The 20,261-nt window shown below is 48.5% G+C and overlaps 1 protein-coding gene across 1 annotated transcript in view; it reads right to left on the bottom strand.

Annotated features, from left to right (window-relative positions):
- TIMM50 (translocase of inner mitochondrial membrane 50) overlaps window positions 1-20,261 on the bottom strand; it is a 48,268-nt gene that overhangs the window by 22,121 nt on the left and 5,886 nt on the right. The window contains exons 3-4 of the mRNA XM_044988859.1: window positions 20,177-20,208; window positions 2,164-2,185 (exon numbers count right to left, since the gene is read on the bottom strand). Coding sequence (XP_044844794.1) covers window positions 2,164-2,185; window positions 20,177-20,208 — 54 coding nt within the window. The remainder of the gene's footprint in view (window positions 1-2,163; window positions 2,186-20,176; window positions 20,209-20,261) is intronic.

The raw sequence follows: 20,261 nt of genomic DNA, 5'->3' as shown, positions 1-20,261 counted from the left end.
GTCCTAAGCCCTAAGTAAAAGTGCAGCCGCGCCTTGGCTTGGAGATACTGTTCCACCGCTGGAGATCCCACTCTCAGGAAGCTTTCCCCAACATTCAGCCTCAGGGCGGGATTTTCAAACAAGTCAATGGGACACGTGCTCTTAAGTCACTTAGGTATTTTGAAAGTGCCACCCTAAACCGTCCTCTCTCAGTTTCACCCCAGTCCTCTTACCCATCTGCTGCAGTCCTATCTGGCCACCATCACCACAGTATCAGAGCATCACATGCTAATTAATTTCTCCTCGCATCCCCTCTGCGAAGCAGGGAAATGCTACTATCCCCATTCAATAGTACCGAGGCAGACAGGCTTGGCAACTGTCACACAGGGCAGAGTAGGGAATTGCACCTTGGTTTCCCAAGGCCAAGGCTAGCACCCAGCCACTGGCTCCATCCTCTCACAAATCACACTCAGTCCTTCTCCTTCCTTGGTTCTGATGTCTTTCAAATCTGCACAGGCTCCTGCAGTTTAGCCAAGCCAAGATTTCCCTGGTGCTCAGCTGCTGTGGCCTCCTTATTAAGTTTTGTTGCTCTTCTCCAAAACTCTCGTCCTGTGATGACCAAAAGAACATGGAAGCCGCCGTTTGCAGCAAAAGTTGGAAGAGGAAAACGCAGCTGATGATTTCTTTCAGGAGTCAAAGGGGTTCCAGCCCCATTTCTGACCAATGAGGACTAGCTGGAAACTCTGCTGCAGTCACATGCGGGTGGCAAGGTTCAGAGCTGCTGTTTCACCCAAATGAGGGTTTGGAGGCTCGAAAGAGGACGGAAGCACGTCAAACGGAAGCGGACTCCGCGTTTGTAAAACTCAATTGAGCGTGTTAACAGCGCTGACTATAGACTGCCAAACCCTCTGGGGTGTGCACACACTCATTCGTGGTCATAAACCTTGTTGGACGAGACCCTTCCATTGGAAAAAAACATCCCTACATCCTTCACAAGGAAACGTTTTCCATAAGAAAGCCACGTGCAGATGACAAAAGTAGCCCACAGGAAATAGTTTTGCCTCCCAGTTGACCAAAGCCCTCACCACGGACTGTTTTCGCCCTTTGCTCTCCACCTCGCTTTGAAGGCTCCAGTGGGAGTTCTTGGTTTCCATCCCCCTGCCGGAAGTGTGGGCTAGTGGCTAGAGCAGGGGGTTAGGAAAACTACTGCTACAGTGAATCAGTGTCAGGCTTGGGCCAGTCACGCAACCTCTCTGTGCTTTGGTTTATCCATCCATAACAATGGGAACGACTACACGTCTTCCAGGGGATTAAAGGGGAATCATCATCTGCCCTCCAGAACACAGACCACAACAGAAGATGGCCCCATGTTTTCAGGAAGCAAGGAGGGAGAGAAACTGGGAGACTGCAGCTCAGCACTCTCGGTTTGATCCGGTACTTTAACCCAACTTCCCAGTGGATTCACTGAGTCCAGAGCCGTTTCACAGCCAGTTCCACTCCCCAGACAGGTTACTGTAGAGTCCCTTACTTTCATCATTCGTGAACAGCAGCACTAAAGTATCGAGCCCAGATGTGCTTCTCTGTCTAGGAGAAGAGTTTCAATGAGGTGTCTACTGGCAAATCCAAGAGCACCCCACGGGCACAAACATCCATCTCGTAGCACAGCGATAGGCACCGAGTAAAACCCAGCTCACGCGGCGCAGAATTCAGAAGCCCAAACACAAATGTGTTTATCCAGAGTGAGTCGCTTTCCTGCTTGGGGAGAGTGGGAGGCTTTGGGAAGGCAGGTAGAGCAGCCAACTCTGAGAAGTATCCTTGAGGGCAGCTACTTTGTCCTGCCACAGGGGGATACCGCTGGAGGAGTAAGGAAAAGAAAGGGCAGATGTCTCTCCCTCTGCACTTACCAGCACGCTTGGCTTTTAAAACTGGCCATCTTTCCAGCCTGGAGCAGAAGGGCCTTTCTGTTCCATCTCACACTAACTTCCCAATGACCAGTGAGTTGCCCTGTTTATCAAGGGAGCCATCTGCGCTACCAAGCTCACATTTGCAGGGGCGACATGTATTTTCCCCTGCTCCACACCCACACCCACCCCTCCACCAGCTCCTCTTCTGCCAAGGGCTCACGGGGAGGAAGCGACCCAAAGCACTGAGCCAACTCAGAAGCAGGTTTGGGGCTTTACTCACCATTATCAAATTCGTCTGGGATCTGTAGGGAAAGAAAAGAGAGGTGGCTGGTTATTCTTCTTTTCCTGACTCCACTACATTACACAGCATGGCTAGAGACACCCTCACCGTCATTTGCCTAATTAAGAGAAAGATTAATCTCTAAACATATGAATATTCAGATACATCTGTTGGCTGGGGTGCAGCTGCCAGCCCTCTCCCTCTTACCCAAACACTAGCATTGATAGCGTGTTCAACTCTGAGGTCTTGTACCCACGGCAGGCACTGCACTCCGCAACACCAACTGGGCCTGCTCCCCCGGGGAGGGGATGAAAACTCCTGACATCAGTTAATTACATCAGCTTTTTGTCTAAGTCAAGGGGACCAAGCTGAGATGTCTGACAACCAGGAGGGCCTTAGCTGTTGGCACGTTTCACATATAAGCAGCATGTTTATTGCAACAAGATGATTCACTGCAACATATCACAATGGCTATAAGGAATATTTCAGATCCCATGACCCTTTGCTAAGAACAGCTGAAACCGTAACAGGCAAGGACAGAAAACTGAATATCTGATGACAGAGAAAAAATTCAGGAACAAATCCCATTCTTATTTACACCCTGACCAACTCCACTGAAACCGATGTGCCTAGACTGCGTCAACCCGATGCGCCCGTCGCTCGGGGGAACTTTGATTTTGAACTCCACTAGGGTAGAGGAAGAGCCGTCTTCATGTGAGCGATGCAGGACACCTGGGTTCAAATCCTGTCTCTGCCAGACTCTGGGTATGTCACAACCTCTCTGCAGCTCAATTCCCACATCTGTTAAATCAGGAATATAATCCACTCCCACCCTTCGTCTATTTCGACTGGAAGCGCCTGTAACTGTGTCTATACCGTGCCCAGCACAACAGGGTCTTGATCTCAACTGCAGCCTGTACGCACTACCATAATACAAGTAATGAATGTTCCTTTGCTAAAGGAAAACCCCCCGGTAATGTCAAAGCTGTTTGAATCATCACATTTCTTTTACAAAGAAGGGCATATCTTTGGGGCGGGGCGGGGGGGGGGGGAGCGCGGGAAATTAGCTAAAATACAGTTACATACAAAATCCTTATCTGGTGATGTTCCCAAGAGACAGGAAAAGCAGCTCATCATTGGAATTCATTAGGAAGATGAAGACATTCAAAGTTGCTCTAAGCAGCTCTGTAGTAGTAATACAAACAAAGCTAGAGAAGGAATTCCAGGGGGGTGGGTGGGTGTGTGTTTCCTGAGGTGCCTTCATTTACTACCCAGCAGGAAGGCCAGTGTGATAACTAATCAACGTTGATGAGGATGGAGAGATTTGAGCGGTTTAATCACACTTCTACTTGATGAATGTGTGTTTGAACTAGTCACTGTAACCGTTCTGTTTTCACGTTCTACAATTTGGTCCAATTTCTGGGTTGGTCAGGCTAGGTTTGAGGAGATGCAAACGAGTTCAGACATCACCACCTCTGAACCCTGGCTCACTGTAGAGCGGGGTGGGCAAGCTTTTTGGTCCAAGGGCCATATCTGGGCATGGAAATTGTATGGCAGGCCATGAATGCTCACAAAATTGGGATTGGGGTGCAGGAGAGGGTGAGGGCTCTGGCTGGGGCCAGAAATGAGGGGTTCAGGGTGCGGGAGGGGGCTCCGGGCTGGGGCACAGGAGGGGAGGGCTCTGGCTGGGTGTGCAGGCTCTGGGGTGGGGCTCAGGATGAGGGGTTTGGGGTGCAGGAGGGTGCTCCGGGCTCGGATCGAGGGGTTCGGAGGGGGATCAGGGCTGGAGCAGGGGCTTGGGATGTGGGAGGACCTCATGGGTGTAGGCTTACCTCAAGCAGCTCCCGGAAGTAGCAGAATATTCTCCCCACCCCCTCTCCCCAGCTCCTAGGCGAAGGCACAGCCAGGCAGCTCTGCACCCTGCCCCATCCGCAGGTGCCACCCCTGCATCTCCCATTGGCCGCAGTTCCCGGCCAACGAGCCCCAGTCTGCCCCTACGCGTAGGAGCTGGAGGGCAGATATGCTGCTGCTTCTGCGAGCGGCACAAAGCCGCAGCACGTGCACGCGGAGCGGCCCCTGACCCCACTCCCCAACTGGAGCACAGGAGCGGGGCAAGTCCCAGACCCCGCTCCCCAGTGGGAGCTTGGGGAGCAGATTAAATTGGCTGGCGGGCTGGATGTGGCCCATGGGCCGTAGTTTGCCCACCACTGCTGTAGAGGATACACAGGTTGTGAACCAAATAAATCAATGTATTTAGATTGTACAGTCTTTTGGGTGGCAGGGACAATCTTGCTGTTGTATCTGTACAGCGCCTGGCACAAGGCAGTCTTGCTCATTGATGGGAGGAGAAGGCGCCTCTAGACACTACTGCAATACAAAGAATGACGACAATGCACTTGGATGAAGAAGAGGTGCTTGGTATTACTAGAAAAATCCAGTCACTACTCAGGCTCTTGCCTGGAGACGATCCTTAGATAAAGTTCTAAGGACCCTAGGCCCGTCTTTAACTATCTGTTTTCCACTGAGGCTAATGTGACATCCATCAGGCTAGTTGCTTATGCCTGCATTGAGCAACTGGAGCCCCGCCCCCCACCATAGGTAAGCTTACCCCCACCGGGCAGTAGTTCTTGTTCCTGCCGGGAGTTGGAGGTGAAATATCCGCTCTGCCTATTAGACTGCATGGCCCTGTAGTTGTGTTCACAGGATGCAATCGGGCAGGGATTTGCTGGCCAAATGACCCAGCCAGTGTCCAAGGTCCAATTACCCAAGTTGTGTGCTAGAGTCCAGACCAAGAAGGGGAAGAGGCGTGGAAGTGCCTCCAAGCTGCTCCAGCCTTAAGGTTGAAGTGTTAAGGGATGATTCCCTTCATCTGTTGCCCGAAACGGATGATGAGCTCTTAGGTGTGGGGACTGGGTCACGTTCTGCATTTTGTAAACGCGGAGTATATTTTACAGCACTGTGCAAAGAGCTCTGCACTTGAGAAAGTCACAAGACGCTCTCATCATTCTCAAGCTGTTTCCCTGCCGCCTTCTATGGGCCAGAAGCTCAGCTGTTCAGCTTCTAACCCTCGTCATGTCACACCGATGGGTTTCTTTTTAGCTGACAGGTATATTTACTCTTCTGAGCAGCAGCAAGTACTCACTGGCCAGTCAGTCGCCAGAACCGAACCCAGACGGCCTAGACAGACTTTGTTGGCAGAAGGAAGCTGTAGCACGCTCTCCCCCTCAACAGCACACGCACAGAGGCCGTTCTCCAAAAGGAGCTGCTGCTGCTCCAAAATAAAGTCTGCTATCTCCTGTTCGGTGGCTGGGCTCTGTGTTTTCAGCTGGATCTCTCACCATAATCTCCCAGAACTTCACACACTAATGAATGGAAGGTCCGTTCCCTTTCATGCCCTTACTCCTGAGAGAGTAACTAGGCCTCTACACGTCTACCCGGTGCTCGTTCTGAATCGGTGCCATCCCTCCAACTGCACACACCTACCCAGCCGACTATTGCTAGGACCAGTGTTAGGGGTTGCAGGTCACCCAGCTGCCAGGATGAAAGGGATGGTGGCTACCGGGTTGTGAATTTCATCTCCCCACCTGCACTGTCCTCTGGTCCAGCTACAAGGATATGGTGTCAAGCTTCCTCCTGCTGCCAGAGAGGAAGTTCAGCTGGCGCCCTGGCCCAGATATGCTGGCAGATGGTGCCCGTAGCAGGGAGATGTGGAAACCCTGTACAGCAAGCAAAGGGTACAATTCCCCACTGGGCAGGTAATCCCATGGCAGGATGCTAAATGCGGGACAGTGAGAGATTTCTTTCTTTTTACTCTACTCCTGCTGGGTCCTACTAATGTATCTCTAGGCTAGTCTGGAATCAGCAGGGTGGTCCCCCTACGCATTTCCGCTTATAAATGGCATCTCAGTCTAGGATAAGAGCAACCCCAGGCCATGCGGCACCGTAAACCCCCCAAATAACTACACCGCTCTTTAAACAGAGCATGTGCGCGCGTAAAGTGAGTCTGCTGCTCCTGAAAGAGGAAGAGCCTGAGGTCCAGTGGCCAGGCTTTTAGGAGGAGGCTGTGACACCGTATCTCAGTTCAGAAAAAACATACCTCTGTCAAGAGTAGCTGGAAAACAACTACATTTCAAGATAGAGGTAGCATACGCAAAGGCCTAACTGAGCCTGATTAATCCCCATTTAAAACTGTCCAAGACAGCAAGAGAATGGAAAGGGTACCTCCGACCTCAGCCTCAACCGCTAGCAGGGTCATTCCCACAGAAAGCTCAGCAAACCATCTTAAGGGCCGACAGGCTGGTGCGGGCCTGGTGTTAACTCCACAGCGCCACCTAACGGGGAAACGAGCCTGAGAAAGCAGCGAGCTCAGAAAGTAAGCCAACAAGTGAGAACTGGGTGGCAGAAGAAAGCAAACCTGACATGCTTCTTTAACTGGGAGCTCTTCCTTCCAGACTGCACGTCCATCAGCAGCGCTGGGAGCCCCGTTACAGATCCCTAGAACTTGCTAACCAACCCGCTCCGTGTCATGGAGGATATCGATCAAGTGCTCTCTCTGTACACGATAATGCCATCATTTTATAAACACGTGGCTCACAAAACAACCATTTCTGAGGTCTCTTGCTGTGGCCAGTGCAGAGCTGACAACACTGAATGAAAGTGGTCAGGGGAAGAAGGGAAGGAAGCAAGAACAAAACAAAAACAGGTTATTGTTCGACTCTGCGTCAGGAAGCCAAATGCTCAGCTACGTCAGGAGTCAGAGCCTGTTTTAAAAAAATCAGGCTATTATAAAGGGCTGGAGAGCAAGTCAGCAAAGCCCACATGATGCCCCTAAGTCAGACCCCCCAAGGGACAATGTTTGTGGGGGGTGTCCCTTGGATTCCCAACATTCCACTGCTGGGAGAACCAGGGAGATAAGATAATTTTGACCGGCTGTCTTTGGCTGGCCTCCCACCAGTCAGGAAAGAGCAAATCCAATCAGACGTTTTTATTTAGACTCACATCGAAGAGGTCAAACAGTAACCGGATTTATACAACTGCTTAAAGTGAAGACAACATCCCCTCAGGATGCAAGTCCCCTGGTGTGAATGTGAGCACCACATTGGCCATTCCACTGAAAAGAAACAAAGTCCCTCCCATCCTAATCCCTCTCCCCTATTTAATGCGCGTCCAGATCAGGAGGATGAAAAGAACGGACAGCTGACCCTCAAGGGCCATGAAAGGGAGTGGCCCCCACAACAGCTGTCAGGAGGGAAAAAAACGATGTTCATTTCCCAGAGAGCTTTGCAGCACCGTCACCTGAGCCATGAACATAACGAGGTTTAAATTACTGTACCAATTACTAAAGTGAGGTGGCAGCAACAGGAAGTCACCTGGCTCCGACGAAGTGGGTATTCACCCACGAAAGCTCGTGCTCCAAAACGTCTGTTAGTCTATAAGGTGCCGCAGGACTCTTTGCTGCTTCTTGAGTATTAGTAGATAAAGCCCAAGCTTGGCCGGATAACGGTCTACTGGGGCAAGGAGGTGGTTTAAACCTGAATAAAAGGAAAATCTAACAGACTAGAGCTCAAACTGCGTGCTGCCAGCATGTATCTGAGTTCAGAAACACCCCCCACTTCCCCCACATACACATCAAGGAAATTCCACCCAAGCTAATACACACCCACAGGGCCCCCAAGGGATGAGTGAAGCAGGCAGCCAGGTGAGCTCTCTACTAGCGGTCAAACACGAAAGCCTCCTGCCTTGTAGCACTGACATTCTGGCTTTCTACCTCTCGGTGCCACTCTGCCAAGATGAAGATTGGCCAGAATCACCCTCATCGATTGACCAGATACGGAATTCAGAAACCTAGGGAACACGCCGGGGTGGGGAGGCCTTAACATCTGGAAACCTGGAGTTCCAATGAGGCAGGTGCTTCCCTCCAGCACATTCTCTGCTGTGACTTCATTTGCAAGGTGGAAACCTGTTCACGAGAAACACGACTAGGATCGACCAACTCATTTCACAAGGACGACAACCAATGAAAGGTCAAATGGAGCGGGTATGACGTGAGCCAACGACCCCTAAGTGAAAGGCACGGCATCCAGCCATTACCGCTACTGAAGGCCTCCTCCTATCAGATCCTTGATAAGTTTACAGGTGTATCCGGCCAAGATTTCAATAATGAACAGGCTGCCCATTCAAACCACATAAAAAGTGTCCCCAGCCTTATATAAAATAAGGGTCTGAATTTGTTGTGCTGTGAGCTCATGCTAGTCCTTCTCACCTATTGTCCGGAGGACAGCTTTATGCCTTCGCTGCAGCAGAACTATATGCAGCGATGACTGAAGGCTGTAGTGTAAGTTCAATAAAAGGAAAAGAAACTGGAAACACATGGTGGAAGGAAAAGTGCTAAGGAATTTATTCTGCACTATCAGGAAATACTTTTAGAATGCACCAGTCAACCAGGAATCCTGCAGATCCCTTATTTAGCAACCTATGGGACTCCCTTCAGCCAAACATAGATTATCTTCTTTTAAAATTATTTTTACTATTAAATTTTTCAAAATATTAGCTCCTAAACTTAAGTCTGGAACTGCATTTGCTTCAAGATACGTTTTTATCCCACATTCATCACCGTAGCATCATTAAACAACTTCCAGTCGCACATTAAACAACTTGACTAGAGCTGGGTAGATGATGGATTTTTTTGGTTTGCTGGCAATCAAAAAAAAAACTGGGAAAAAAAAATCATTTCACATCAAACTGAAAGACAACATTTTTGGTGAATCAAAAAGTAAAAAAAAAAAATAGTTTTGGGCTGAATGAAACTTTAGTTGTTTTGACTGATCAACTTTTAGCATTTAATTAACAAAATATTCAAGTCAGTTTCCAAACAAAAAGTTGTTTTGAATTGGGAAAAAACAACATTTTGCTTTGAAATTTTCAAAATTAAATGTTTTTTTCTTGGAATTTTTTTTAACTGAAACAATTTGGCAAAATCACCACAAATTCACAAAGTGTTCTGTAGTCACTGTGTCTGCATTTTTTTTGCTGAGAAAAGATTCAGTCAAACAAATTCACCCAGTTTTAGACGACTCACATCTGTACAAGCTTAACACAGCGTATGGCCCAGCTGCACTAACCCCCCTTCCCCCAATTTAACAGTTATAACCATATAGCTACCACCTAGACTAACACCTTTAGATTCGTGGAGGATGACATATTGTGGTCAAGGCAACCAGCTTATATAGCCAAGGTACCCTTAGCTCCCTCACGAGAGAGAGAGAATGTGTGTGTGTGTATGTGTGTATATATATATATATAAGATTTCAATATGGTTCAAATCTGGTTTAAAGTCAGCATGGATAAGGTTTTTCATAGGTGAGGGTGGTGGAGGGCTTCACAGTGGGTTGTAGAAATTTCATTCTGCGGGTCTGATCCCAAATTAAAATACATCTAAAGCATGTACATGTTTTTGGGGCTTAAGGAGCAAGGAGGAAAAGCACAGCAAAGGCATTTTGTGTCCAGAGGTCCCTTTCGCTATCACCTATCTAAGCACCTCATCACTGTAGTATTTAAACACACACCTCACCACATTGACTGTATTTATCCTCACAACCCTCGTGCGTAGGTCAGTGCTGTTATCCTCATTTTGCAGGACGAGGAACCAAGGCACTGAGAGGCTAAGTGACTTGCCCGGGGTCACGTGGGAAATCTGTGGCAGAATGGGGACCTGAAAGCAGGTCTCTCAGTCCCAGGCTAGCACCCTAACACTGGGCCATCCTTCCTCTCATTCAGCTCTGTTGCTTGTCACCCTGCAATACCCCAATGAGGAATTAACAGGCTCTTGGGAAGGTGGACTCCCCTATAGATTTCTCTTAAGTTCACTCTAGTTATAATTACAATATAGCTCACCATTGACTCCCCTCCACGATACGCAATTCTTCTTGTAGCCAGCTTCACTGGCAAAGAAAACTGTACCAGTACTGATGGCTAGAACCCCAATCAAAGTCAGCTTCCAACCCAAGCTCCACTAACCACATGCAAGGAGAAAAAGGTGACTAGAGAAAGAACGCCCTTTCAATGCCCAGAACAACTGCCTACTTAAAAAAAAAAAAAGAGACAGCTATAATAATGGACCAGCTGTTTAAGCCCTATAGAATCCACAACACCAAACAAAAAGGAACTTAACTAGTCAAAGAACAAGCCCCAGCCCCAGCCACAAACACAAGAAGGCAATGGAGAAGGGCAAGTTTCATTGTGTCCTGACACAGGTGCAGGACCAGAATGGCTGTTCAGCAGAACAAGTGACATTCTTCGGTGAAAAGTTCACTTTCATTCAAGGGCCGCTGGACCAACTTGCTGCAAAAAGAAATATCACACACACACACACACTCCCCCCTGCATGTGAAAATCTCCCTAAGGATCTAGGCTTGAGTATCGAGGCGAGAGTCCCAAATCTGTGGCGGCTTTGCAGAAACTGCTACAGAACTCGAGTCTGCAGGGAGCGGATGCAGGATTGAGGCCGAGATGCTTGTTGATCAAGAGTTTATTTTTAACAGCCCATGGGAGGAATGAGCAGCATATCGTAACTGACTGATCGTTCAAAAGCAAGGAAGTTTATGAATCACGGCTGTGTTTTGCAGAGTTTGGGATTATGTTAAAAAAAAAAGACTGGAGTGAAACAAGGATGAGGGACCCTGGACACAGAATTAATCCCAAATACCCTGCATTTCAGAGACCAAGACATCAATTTAGCATAGTGGGACTTTCTTTTTTTTAATTAAAGACACGAGAAACCACTGTACACTGGCAGCCTTCATTTTAACTGCAACGTCATACAATTTTACTTCAATTAAAAACAAAAATTATCAAATTAGACCAACAAACCATGTAACTACTCGAGAACCTCCAGGTGGTTCCATTACTGATTAATTAAAGAAACCCTGTTTGGATTTGCATCTTCCCAGGAAGCAATATTATGTCACTGGCAGAGTTTCATATTAATATATGTAAGAAATCAGCAACAATGCCCAGGTTTGGAATAAAAGGACATACACCGAGGACCTGAATATAATCCTGGCACTTCATGAGCTTTCATGCAGTTTTTCCAGCACTAACCATTCCTAAATGCATTGTTTTTAGTCAGCCAGCAGACAGGAAGACTACTTTTTTGCAGTCAGATCTCTCCTGGTTGTCAGTCAACATGAGCAGAGTTCGCTATAACACTTCCCCGCTCCGATAAATCCACAAACAAAGGAGAAGGGAGCAAAAGCCAGGGACAGTCTAATCACTCGCCCACTCCAACGCCAAACCCGTCAGACGTGCCTGCAGCATGGTACTTCTGTGGCGTCTTTCAAGCACCGGCCTCCTCCTTGACATCATCCACTTGTCAGTGGGGGCCATAGGGGGCTTGAATGAAGTCAGCCTCTTACCAAGTTGGGTGCGTACCTGACACGCAACTGTACAGCAATTTCAGCCTCTGCACTAACTTACTTCTCCAGATTGCTAAATATGCCAGATTTTAGAATGAAGGGGGGAGGGATAGCTCAGTGGTTTGAGCACTGGCCTGCTAAACCCAGGGTTGTGAGTTTAATCCTTGAGGGGGCCACTTAGGGATCTGGGGCAAAATCAGTACTTGGTCCTGCTAGTGAAGGCAGGGGGCTGGACTCCATGACCCTTCAGGGTCCCTTCCAGTTCTGGGAGATACGCATATCTCCATTATTTATTTATTTAACTGATGGCCACAGACCCAGGGCAGGAATCCAGCATTGCAGCTTCTTCTGTAGGTAACACGCACAGGTATGAATCAACAGACTGACCCTCCTTTTAGCGGGGAGAGGGGGGAAGGTCATTCATAATTCATTTCACCTTCTAAGTCCAGAGTTGAACGGCAAGCAGGCCAGCATTTACTCTGAACACTTTAGGGACCGAGAAGCACAACTGCCCCACTTCTCCTATCGTGTGTCACAAGGCTTTTAGCCAGCAGCTGCAACTGACTGGGCAGCCTGGGCATTTAAAACAAAAAACAAGCTTCAAGGCAGCAGTTTAATTTGGGGCGGGGGGGACTGGCCCCACACTCAACCAGTTCACATTGGCTCAATGAGGTTTTAAAGCTCAACAGTGCTATCTAGACAGAGAGGCTGGCAAGACAACTGAAAATCCATGCGCCCGACCTTAGCTTGGGGGAGACTGAGCGTACAAAGCCCATTCAGAGGCTGTCAGGAAAGGGAGTTAAACCTCTCCCTGAGCTCCGGGGGGGACCCCCGATACCGCCCCTGCATGCGTGGTGCTGTCCTGACTAGCCAGGTTGGGCCACTTGCAGGGAATTAATTCTCCCCTCCCGCAATACGCTGTGGGGAACTGGGGGCCCAGTCCAGCAACGAGTCAAGAGTGTTGTGCCAAAAGGAGAACCAACGGGTGCAACGGGATGACATCACCTTTCCCAGGACTTGGCTGAAGCGAGCCAAGACCTTTGCTATGGACTTCGGTTAAGGGGAGCCTATGTGCTTGGCTCTTAAAAGGGCAGCACGTTGTTTATATGTCCTCATGAAGGGCTCCACAAAGGTGGTTTGTGAAAGAACGCGCTTTCAGTACCTAGTAGGCATTCCCAGTAGGCGTATGGAATTCTTTCCAGCTCCAGCAGGCTTGTTGACTCCTGGTAGTAAAAGCAGCAGTCAGCACTTCATTTTATCTTTCCCATTGGCTTCCTGGATTTTGGGGCACACCTAAAAAAGGACATTGGCTACATAGGGAAGAAAAAAGATCTCACCAGGCCAAGGACAAGAGACAACCTGAGACTGAAAAAGTTTCTGCCATCCTGGACCCTGATTGTCCGCACACTATATAGCGCGTAACTCCTGCTGGAGACAAGGTCTTCTGAACGTAATGGGAGAACAGGTCTTCTGAACATAATGTAGTAGTGGGACTGGAGTAGCTTTGTCCATTACGGGGTGACACCACACAGATCTCTAATGGCTGGAAAGCACTATGTAAATTCTCAGTGCAAGTACTATTACTCTTTCATTCTACAATTCTCTTACTGAATCAAGTTCTTTGCAGATGTCAACCCCAGTCAACGTCCAAGTTCACCTACAAGAAAGGAGTTCTCAAAGTGTGAGCTACTGCCTTTTGCCAGCCTTCACTCACTGTCTTGATGGCTGAACCCAAAAGAAAATTGGAAACAGGGAAAGTGTGAGGCTTCCAAAAGAATCTAGCCAGGTCTTATTTGTATTACCATACCCTTAGGAGCCCTAGTCATGAAGCAGGACTCCACTGTGTTAGGTGCTGTACATTTTTAATGCTATTTGGCGTATTACAGTAGCACCTAGGAGCCCTAGTTATGGAGCAAGACCCCATGGTTCTAGCCATTTACAAACACAGAACAAAAACATTGTCCCTGTTCCAAATTAAGTAACCATTTTCCACAATCAAGGGCCATCCTTAGCCACAGTGACGGTGTGTAAGATTTTCAGGGGGAGCAGCTCTGGAACAGCTGGTTTAAGAGCCTCAAGGAGAAAAACGTCTTGTAACGATCTCCAACAACAGCTTCAGGACAGTCCTGTGCTTGCATAATGCCTAGCAAAATGGCACCTGATTTTGTCTGGCCCATAGGCATTACGGTAATAAACAGGGTTAATACTACTACTTAGCATGCAGTAGCCACCTGTGTATTTATGCTCACACAAGAGTCAGAACATCCTGGGAACGGGAGCAGGCCATTGAATTCTTTGGATGCCTTTCCCGTTTTCCTCATTTGCACCTTCGAGTCATATCTCATCTACCCAACACGTCACATCCCTTTATTCCACAAGCACATCTCATGACATCTGCTGAAAAGATCTGGTCCCAATTCCCTTCCTTTGCTCCAGACTTTAACATCCCATCTGCAGTTTTGTTCTTTGCTGGCATGATCCAGCTTTTTAAGAGAGTCACCAGCAGCTGGGGTGTTTTCACCACCCATATATTACGTTTTAAAGTTGCCGGGAAAGAGGAAGCTTTTCTCTGGACTGTAACAAACAGATCGAGTCCCAGTCTAGAAGCCAAAAAAGAGAGCGTGAGCAGAACTGTGTGGGAAAAGAGAGATCAAAAGCTCCCCCGTTTTACAGCCAGTCAACGGAGAGGTGACCAGACAAGTCACATACAATTACATGATGCCATGTGACTCTCAAGGAGATGGGAAGTGTGCCAAGCCCTCACAACCAGGCACATTTGCTCTGTTGCTACCAGCCAGACACCTCATTATGGCAAGTCACATGAATATGACATTTAAGCAGATAGGATCATTAAGAAAACCAAAGGGGTTTTTACTGCCACAGAGGAAAGCAACGAGGTAACTACATCGCGAAGTGCTTATGAGAAACACGGGTCTGCAGTTACATCAAAGAACAGTTAGATGGGTGAAGGCCTCTGTGGCCTCTCTGCTACATAACAATCTAGACAGAGCTAACACCTGCGGGCAGACTCTCTCTTCCCTCCCAAGAGCAAGTGTCTACTGGACACACACAGATTCCTGAGCTGGCAAGCAGATCAGCACAGGAATAATCCCAGCAGCACCGCTCACCTACCGCCCAGTGCAGCCCCTCCCACAGCCTGAGAGGTATCCACGTTAAGCAGCATCAGTCTCACATGGGACCAGCAGAGCGCTTACTGAGATGCACAGGCAGCACCTGTGCCCATACTGTGTAAATGCAGGAGCCAGTCCCCCCCAGTTGAAGGAGGCGGTAGGAATGGAACAATCTTGTCACAATTACCTCAGAGCACTAACTCCTTGTACTTCAGGGATGATTTTCAAGAGCCCGTGAGCTCTACAAAAAGAGTCCAGTTATACCGGAAAAGACTTGTTAGCATGGCTGGTTCTCACACCGGCAGATGGCATGTGCCGACAGCAACGAGACCTGCTGCCTACCCAAGGTGAGAAGGGATATTTGCGGGGACGTGAGAGAAGTGTGTTGTCAGCACACAGGCTCTAACTTCCCATCTAGGGCAGTGAAGTCATTCACCTGAGGATACCAGGGAAGTGTGCCGCCCTCAGCTGCAGCAGAGGGGGATATTATGGGGCGCTTCCCCGCATGACAATTAGCCGCTATTCACAACAAGGTGAGGAATTGGAACTTTGCCTGAACATCAAACAAGCCTTGCATTTAAAGGGCAGCCAGGAAGCCAAGAGGCACTTCAAAAAAGAAAGCCACTCTCCCCCATACAGAACGCCATGAGGATATGCAATGCGTAGCCACAGCAGCAATTCACACCTTAATGCTCCAACTGGGCTCATGGCTCGTGCTGCATATCAAAAAACAACCTGAATGGGCCCTCCTGTAACACAGGACAGATCTAAAAAAGGGAGAGATTTTTACATAGGCAATGGGGAAAGTGCCCTCCAGAGAGCCCAGCAATCTACTCCCCTCTGCAAGGTGAGCTTCAAGAGGATCCGTGGCCGTGCATCAATTTCCAAAGGGGACAGTAAAGGAGAAACAAATTCCTACCAAATCCTTAGAGCAGAGACCCGGTTTCCACTGAAAAGGCCAACCAAGGGCCCTCATCTTCCTACAAATGCTGATGTATTTGTACAAAGATACACTAAATGGACTGCAAGAATGAGCAGCAAGGGCTAGAGCTAATTTAAGCCTCATTAACAGGCTGCTTTGAGACACCGTTTCCAGTCAATTCAGGATGGAAGGCAGGACGAGGGTAAAACAGTACACTGGGCACGCCAGGGAAAGCACACAGAGAACCAGTTTAAAGAAAGCTTGGTCTGGACACCCGGTCCAGTAAACATGGGTGCAAGCAGAGCTAGTACATAGGAAGACCCTGAAAGGCACCAGTTCACCCAGTGCTCCCCTCTTACAGCTGCCCCCAACAGCATCAAAGGGAGGATGTGAGAGGTGCAGACAGATACACGTTACAAGAACCGCTCAAGACCTGGCCATTCCCAGCCCTTCAAAGAACAATGGGGTGTTGAAGGTAACAGGTAGGCTGTGGAAGAGGCCAGAGTCAGGCGAGTTCCCACAATCCCATCAGCAAGGCCCATTCACATGTCCATGGCAGCATGTGCGGGTTGTAATACAGATCGTAATGCATCTGTGGGAACTTCTGCCCAGACGTTCTCCCAGCTTCTGTCTAAAGTCTCAGGACACGGGAAAACATGGGCATCAAACAGGAACATGCTCAAGCCTAACAGGTGGCAAGCACTGGGCAGAGAGACGAAAGAAGGGGTTTCGAGGTAGCAACAGTTCTAACGATACGCATAATCCTTGCCTAGACAGGAACTCCCTTAGCTTCCTTCCCCCCCATGTAAAACAGAAAATGCAGCACTCTTTCCTCAGAAAAGGCAGGACACTCCTGCCGATTTGGTCCAGCTGCTCCTACTTTCAGAGAGGAATGGAGCAGTCATTCCACCCACTGGTCCCTTTGAAGTAAGGGCCATACTCCCTTGGAAAGACCACCCTCTGACGGACAGCAACGTACGCCATTCAACATTCACGCCTGCCTTCTCCAAGCCCTCTGCTCAAGATCAGGTTTTCCCTGTTGCACTGGAAAAGAAGAGTCCATTGTAAGTTTCCAAAGGGCATGGGGGGAGAGGGGGAAAGTGATATCTCTGGAGGAAATTTCATCTGCCTCAGAATGCAGCCTCCTTTTTCCAAAACACCTCAAGACCCATTTGCTCCTATGACATGAGTTTCAGCCCCACAGGAAGAGAGGCAGCAAGGTGGGGAGGCAGGCACTGGACCCGCTCTAACAGGTCTTTTCCCCTGTTAATTACTGGACCATTGGCCTGGTTTTCAGAGGGCTGAGCACCCGGGCATCCCAGTTAAATCAGCGGGAGCTGTACGTGATCAGCAGCCTAAGGGAAAAAAATCAGTCCAAAAACACAATACAGTCAATGGCAGCGTTCTACAGAAAAAACGAATGACCTCCGAACAGAACCATGTTAATCCTTCCACAGCTTTCCCTGGAACATAAGAACGGCCCTACTGGGTCAGACCAATGGTCCATCTAGCCTTGAATCCTGTCTTCCGACAGTGGCCAGTGTCAGGTGCCCCAGAGGGAATGAACAGAACAGGCAATCATCAAGTGATCCATCCCCCGTCGCTCATTCCCAGCTTCTGGCAAACAGAGGCTGGGGACACCATCCCTGCCCATCCTGGCTAATAGCCATTGATGGACCTGTCCTCCATTAACTTAATCTAGTTCTTTTTTTAACCTTGTTATGCTCTTGGGCTTCACAACATCCCCTGGCAAGGAGTTCCACAGGTCGGCTGTGTGTCGTGTGAAGAAATACTTTTTTGTTTTAAACCTGCTGCCTTAACTTCATTTTGTGACCCCTAGTTCTTGTGTTATGAGAAGTAGTAAACAAAACTTATCTACTTTCTCGATACCACTCATGATTTTACAGACCTCAATATCTCTCCTTAGCTGTCTCTTTTCCAAGCTGAAAAGTCCCAGTCTTCCCAATTTCTCCTTATACAGAAGCTGTTCCATACCCCTAATCATTTTCGTTGCCCTTTTCTGAACCTTTTCCAATGCCAATAGCTGCTGTCCGCATTCCTAAACCTATATGGCTCCATCTGGTTTGTTAATGGGTGTCCAGAGAAGCCAACGTGACTTGAGCAGACCCGCTAAGGCCCAATGGATTGATTCCAATGGAAGATAATGGACAACTTTTTCAGCCTCCCAACTCAATCCACTGGGCCCCAGCCGATCTGCTCAAGTCACGTTGGTTTCTCTGGACACCCATTAACAAACCAGATGGCGCCATACAGGTTTAGGAACGTGGACAGCAGCTATTCTATACCACGCCGCCCCCTTCTCCCATGACACTTTGAGACTCATTTGCTCCTGTTACATGAGCTGGGGAGAGTTCCCAAGAATGACTGGATGGCTCAGAGGAGCAATAATAGGTTGCAAGAGCTTTTCATTCCAGGTTTCACAATTGGTTCAAATTCAGCCTAGCCTGGTAGTGAAAGGAGATCGTCAAACAGGTGGTGGCAATCCCTTTGCAAACTGAATCAGGGAAGCTCACCACCGTTTTTTAGGAGACTGGTGACCACATCATCAAGGCAAGAGCCATTTAATAGAATTCTGATTGGCAGTATCAGCTGTGTGCTGAAAAGATCGTGGAAATGCAACTCCTAGATACTTCTCCTATGAAAATAAAGAGGACTTATTTAACCAGGACTGCCCATCACCAGCACAAAAGGGTTTCCCCATGGCACCTCAGCAAAGGTAAGGGACTCCGGAAAGGAGGCACAAAGTACTTCATGGAAACATCCAAGGCATTGCTAAGCTATTCATTACCTGGATTGCTGTGAGGGTAGAACGCACTTCTAAGGGCTGATTTATGAAGAGACCCAAAAGGTGTGGAAGGCTTCCCTGGAGAACATGATCCACAAGGCCATCGACCAGTGAACATGCCAAGAGGAAGACGGTGACAGCTGCGGACATAATCTATGCTATGAAACACCAAAGCCGCACTTGATACAAATTTGGTGGCTGAACCCTCAGACGAAGACTAAAATATTACTATAAAAAACCCCACCAAACCAACCCCTTTGGATTAAGAGATGGTTCGAGTGGCAGAGAAGGCGTAACAGCGAGTTCTATCCCAAAAGGGAGTGGGATGAGAACTGCAACGGGCTGTCCAATCGAAGACTCCTGCACCCTGAGGCAACAACAGAGTCCCAGAAACTCCATTTGTAACGAGGAGATGGACAGTTTGGCAGAAGAGTTCGACTACACATGGAGCAAGTCGCTTTCACACACAGGACTGACGTCTGCAGTCGTGCCACTAGTTGTCAGTGCGGAGAGAGCATGAGGAACCTGAAATTCTCTGCAGCTATGCCTGTAAGAGCCATTCAAGTTTGAGCAACGGCTGAAGCCTGCAAAGAACTGACACAGCCGTTGACAGCTGCAAAAGAGATGGGGCAAGGTCTTACGAAAAACTAAGCAAGACCTATCGAAGCTGGGGAACTCGCTCTCCCTTCTTGCGTTTAACAACTGAGCAGAATTAGCGCTAATGAGAGAATCTGGAATGCAGTGCAGGGAACTGCTGAACTATTTGATCCATGACCACCGTCCCCGTCGGGACAGTGCATGTCGAGCAAAAATGTAGATCCCCGAACTAGTCCAGGACCCCCAAACCAACATCATGGAGTTTCACGGTCAGACCCAATACCCAGGATATTTCAAAGCTTTTGTCGCCAACACTAGGAAACCCTGCCTTTACTTAGCACATAATCCTTTCCCGTAGTGCACATCCCCAGGGATCCACACATCAGATTTTTTTCTGATTCTTTCCCAGTGGAAATTGAAGCCAATGTCACTGATGGAGAGCTCAAAGCTCCTTCAATACCATCATGCCCCTTGCTGGGAAGACGACGCTTGTCAGGACTCGGCCCTAAAAGAATGGGATTTAAAGGGTGTACTGGGAGCTACTACAGAATGCTCTTTACAAAACCCCAGAAAACCCAAACGGCAGAGCACGCGCACACACCATGCTGTAATTAGGCTTCTTGTACTGACGAGGTCCACGCAGTCAAGTGTGAGCGGCCTCTATAGAACTAAAAGGATCTCCTATGTCTCAGCCAGCACCAGGACATTCACAAGCAATTCTTATTTCACTCCTCTTGGCTGGTCCCTGGGCCTGTCTATCTTAAAACTGGACTCTCCGGCTTAGGCTGAGAACTGTTCCCGTCTCCTCCTCACTTGGTAAGGAGGAAGTAATCCAAATCACAGCCAGTGAGCAAAATTCACCAGGCCAGTTACTAAGAGAACAGCGATAACTGTCTGATTTAATGGACACTCCCCTACCCACAACCATAAACCTAACCTTGTACCATTCGTTCATGCAAGCAAGATCATTACTGATTCCTGGCGCAGAACACATTGTAAGCGGCCTTGCAGAACACGTTCAAATAGGAACAGCGCCCTCTTGTGGCATTCACCAAGCAAACAGCACTGTTGTTCACTGCAGTTCTACCGACAATTCCCTTGTATCATGAGGAGCAAAATCCAAAGAACACAGAAAGCACCTTACCTTCGCCCCTTGCTCGTCCACTGAATTACTACCTGCCAGCAAAACAGAAGAGGAAGAAGACATCAGCCGCTTTATCAGCCAACAC

This window comes from Mauremys mutica, chromosome 15, assembly GCF_020497125.1.
Source record: "Mauremys mutica isolate MM-2020 ecotype Southern chromosome 15, ASM2049712v1, whole genome shotgun sequence".
Classification (NCBI taxonomy): Eukaryota; Metazoa; Chordata; order Testudines; family Geoemydidae; genus Mauremys; species Mauremys mutica.
The sequence above is the reverse complement of the archived record's forward strand: the minus strand, read 5'-3'. Positions and strand labels throughout refer to the sequence as shown.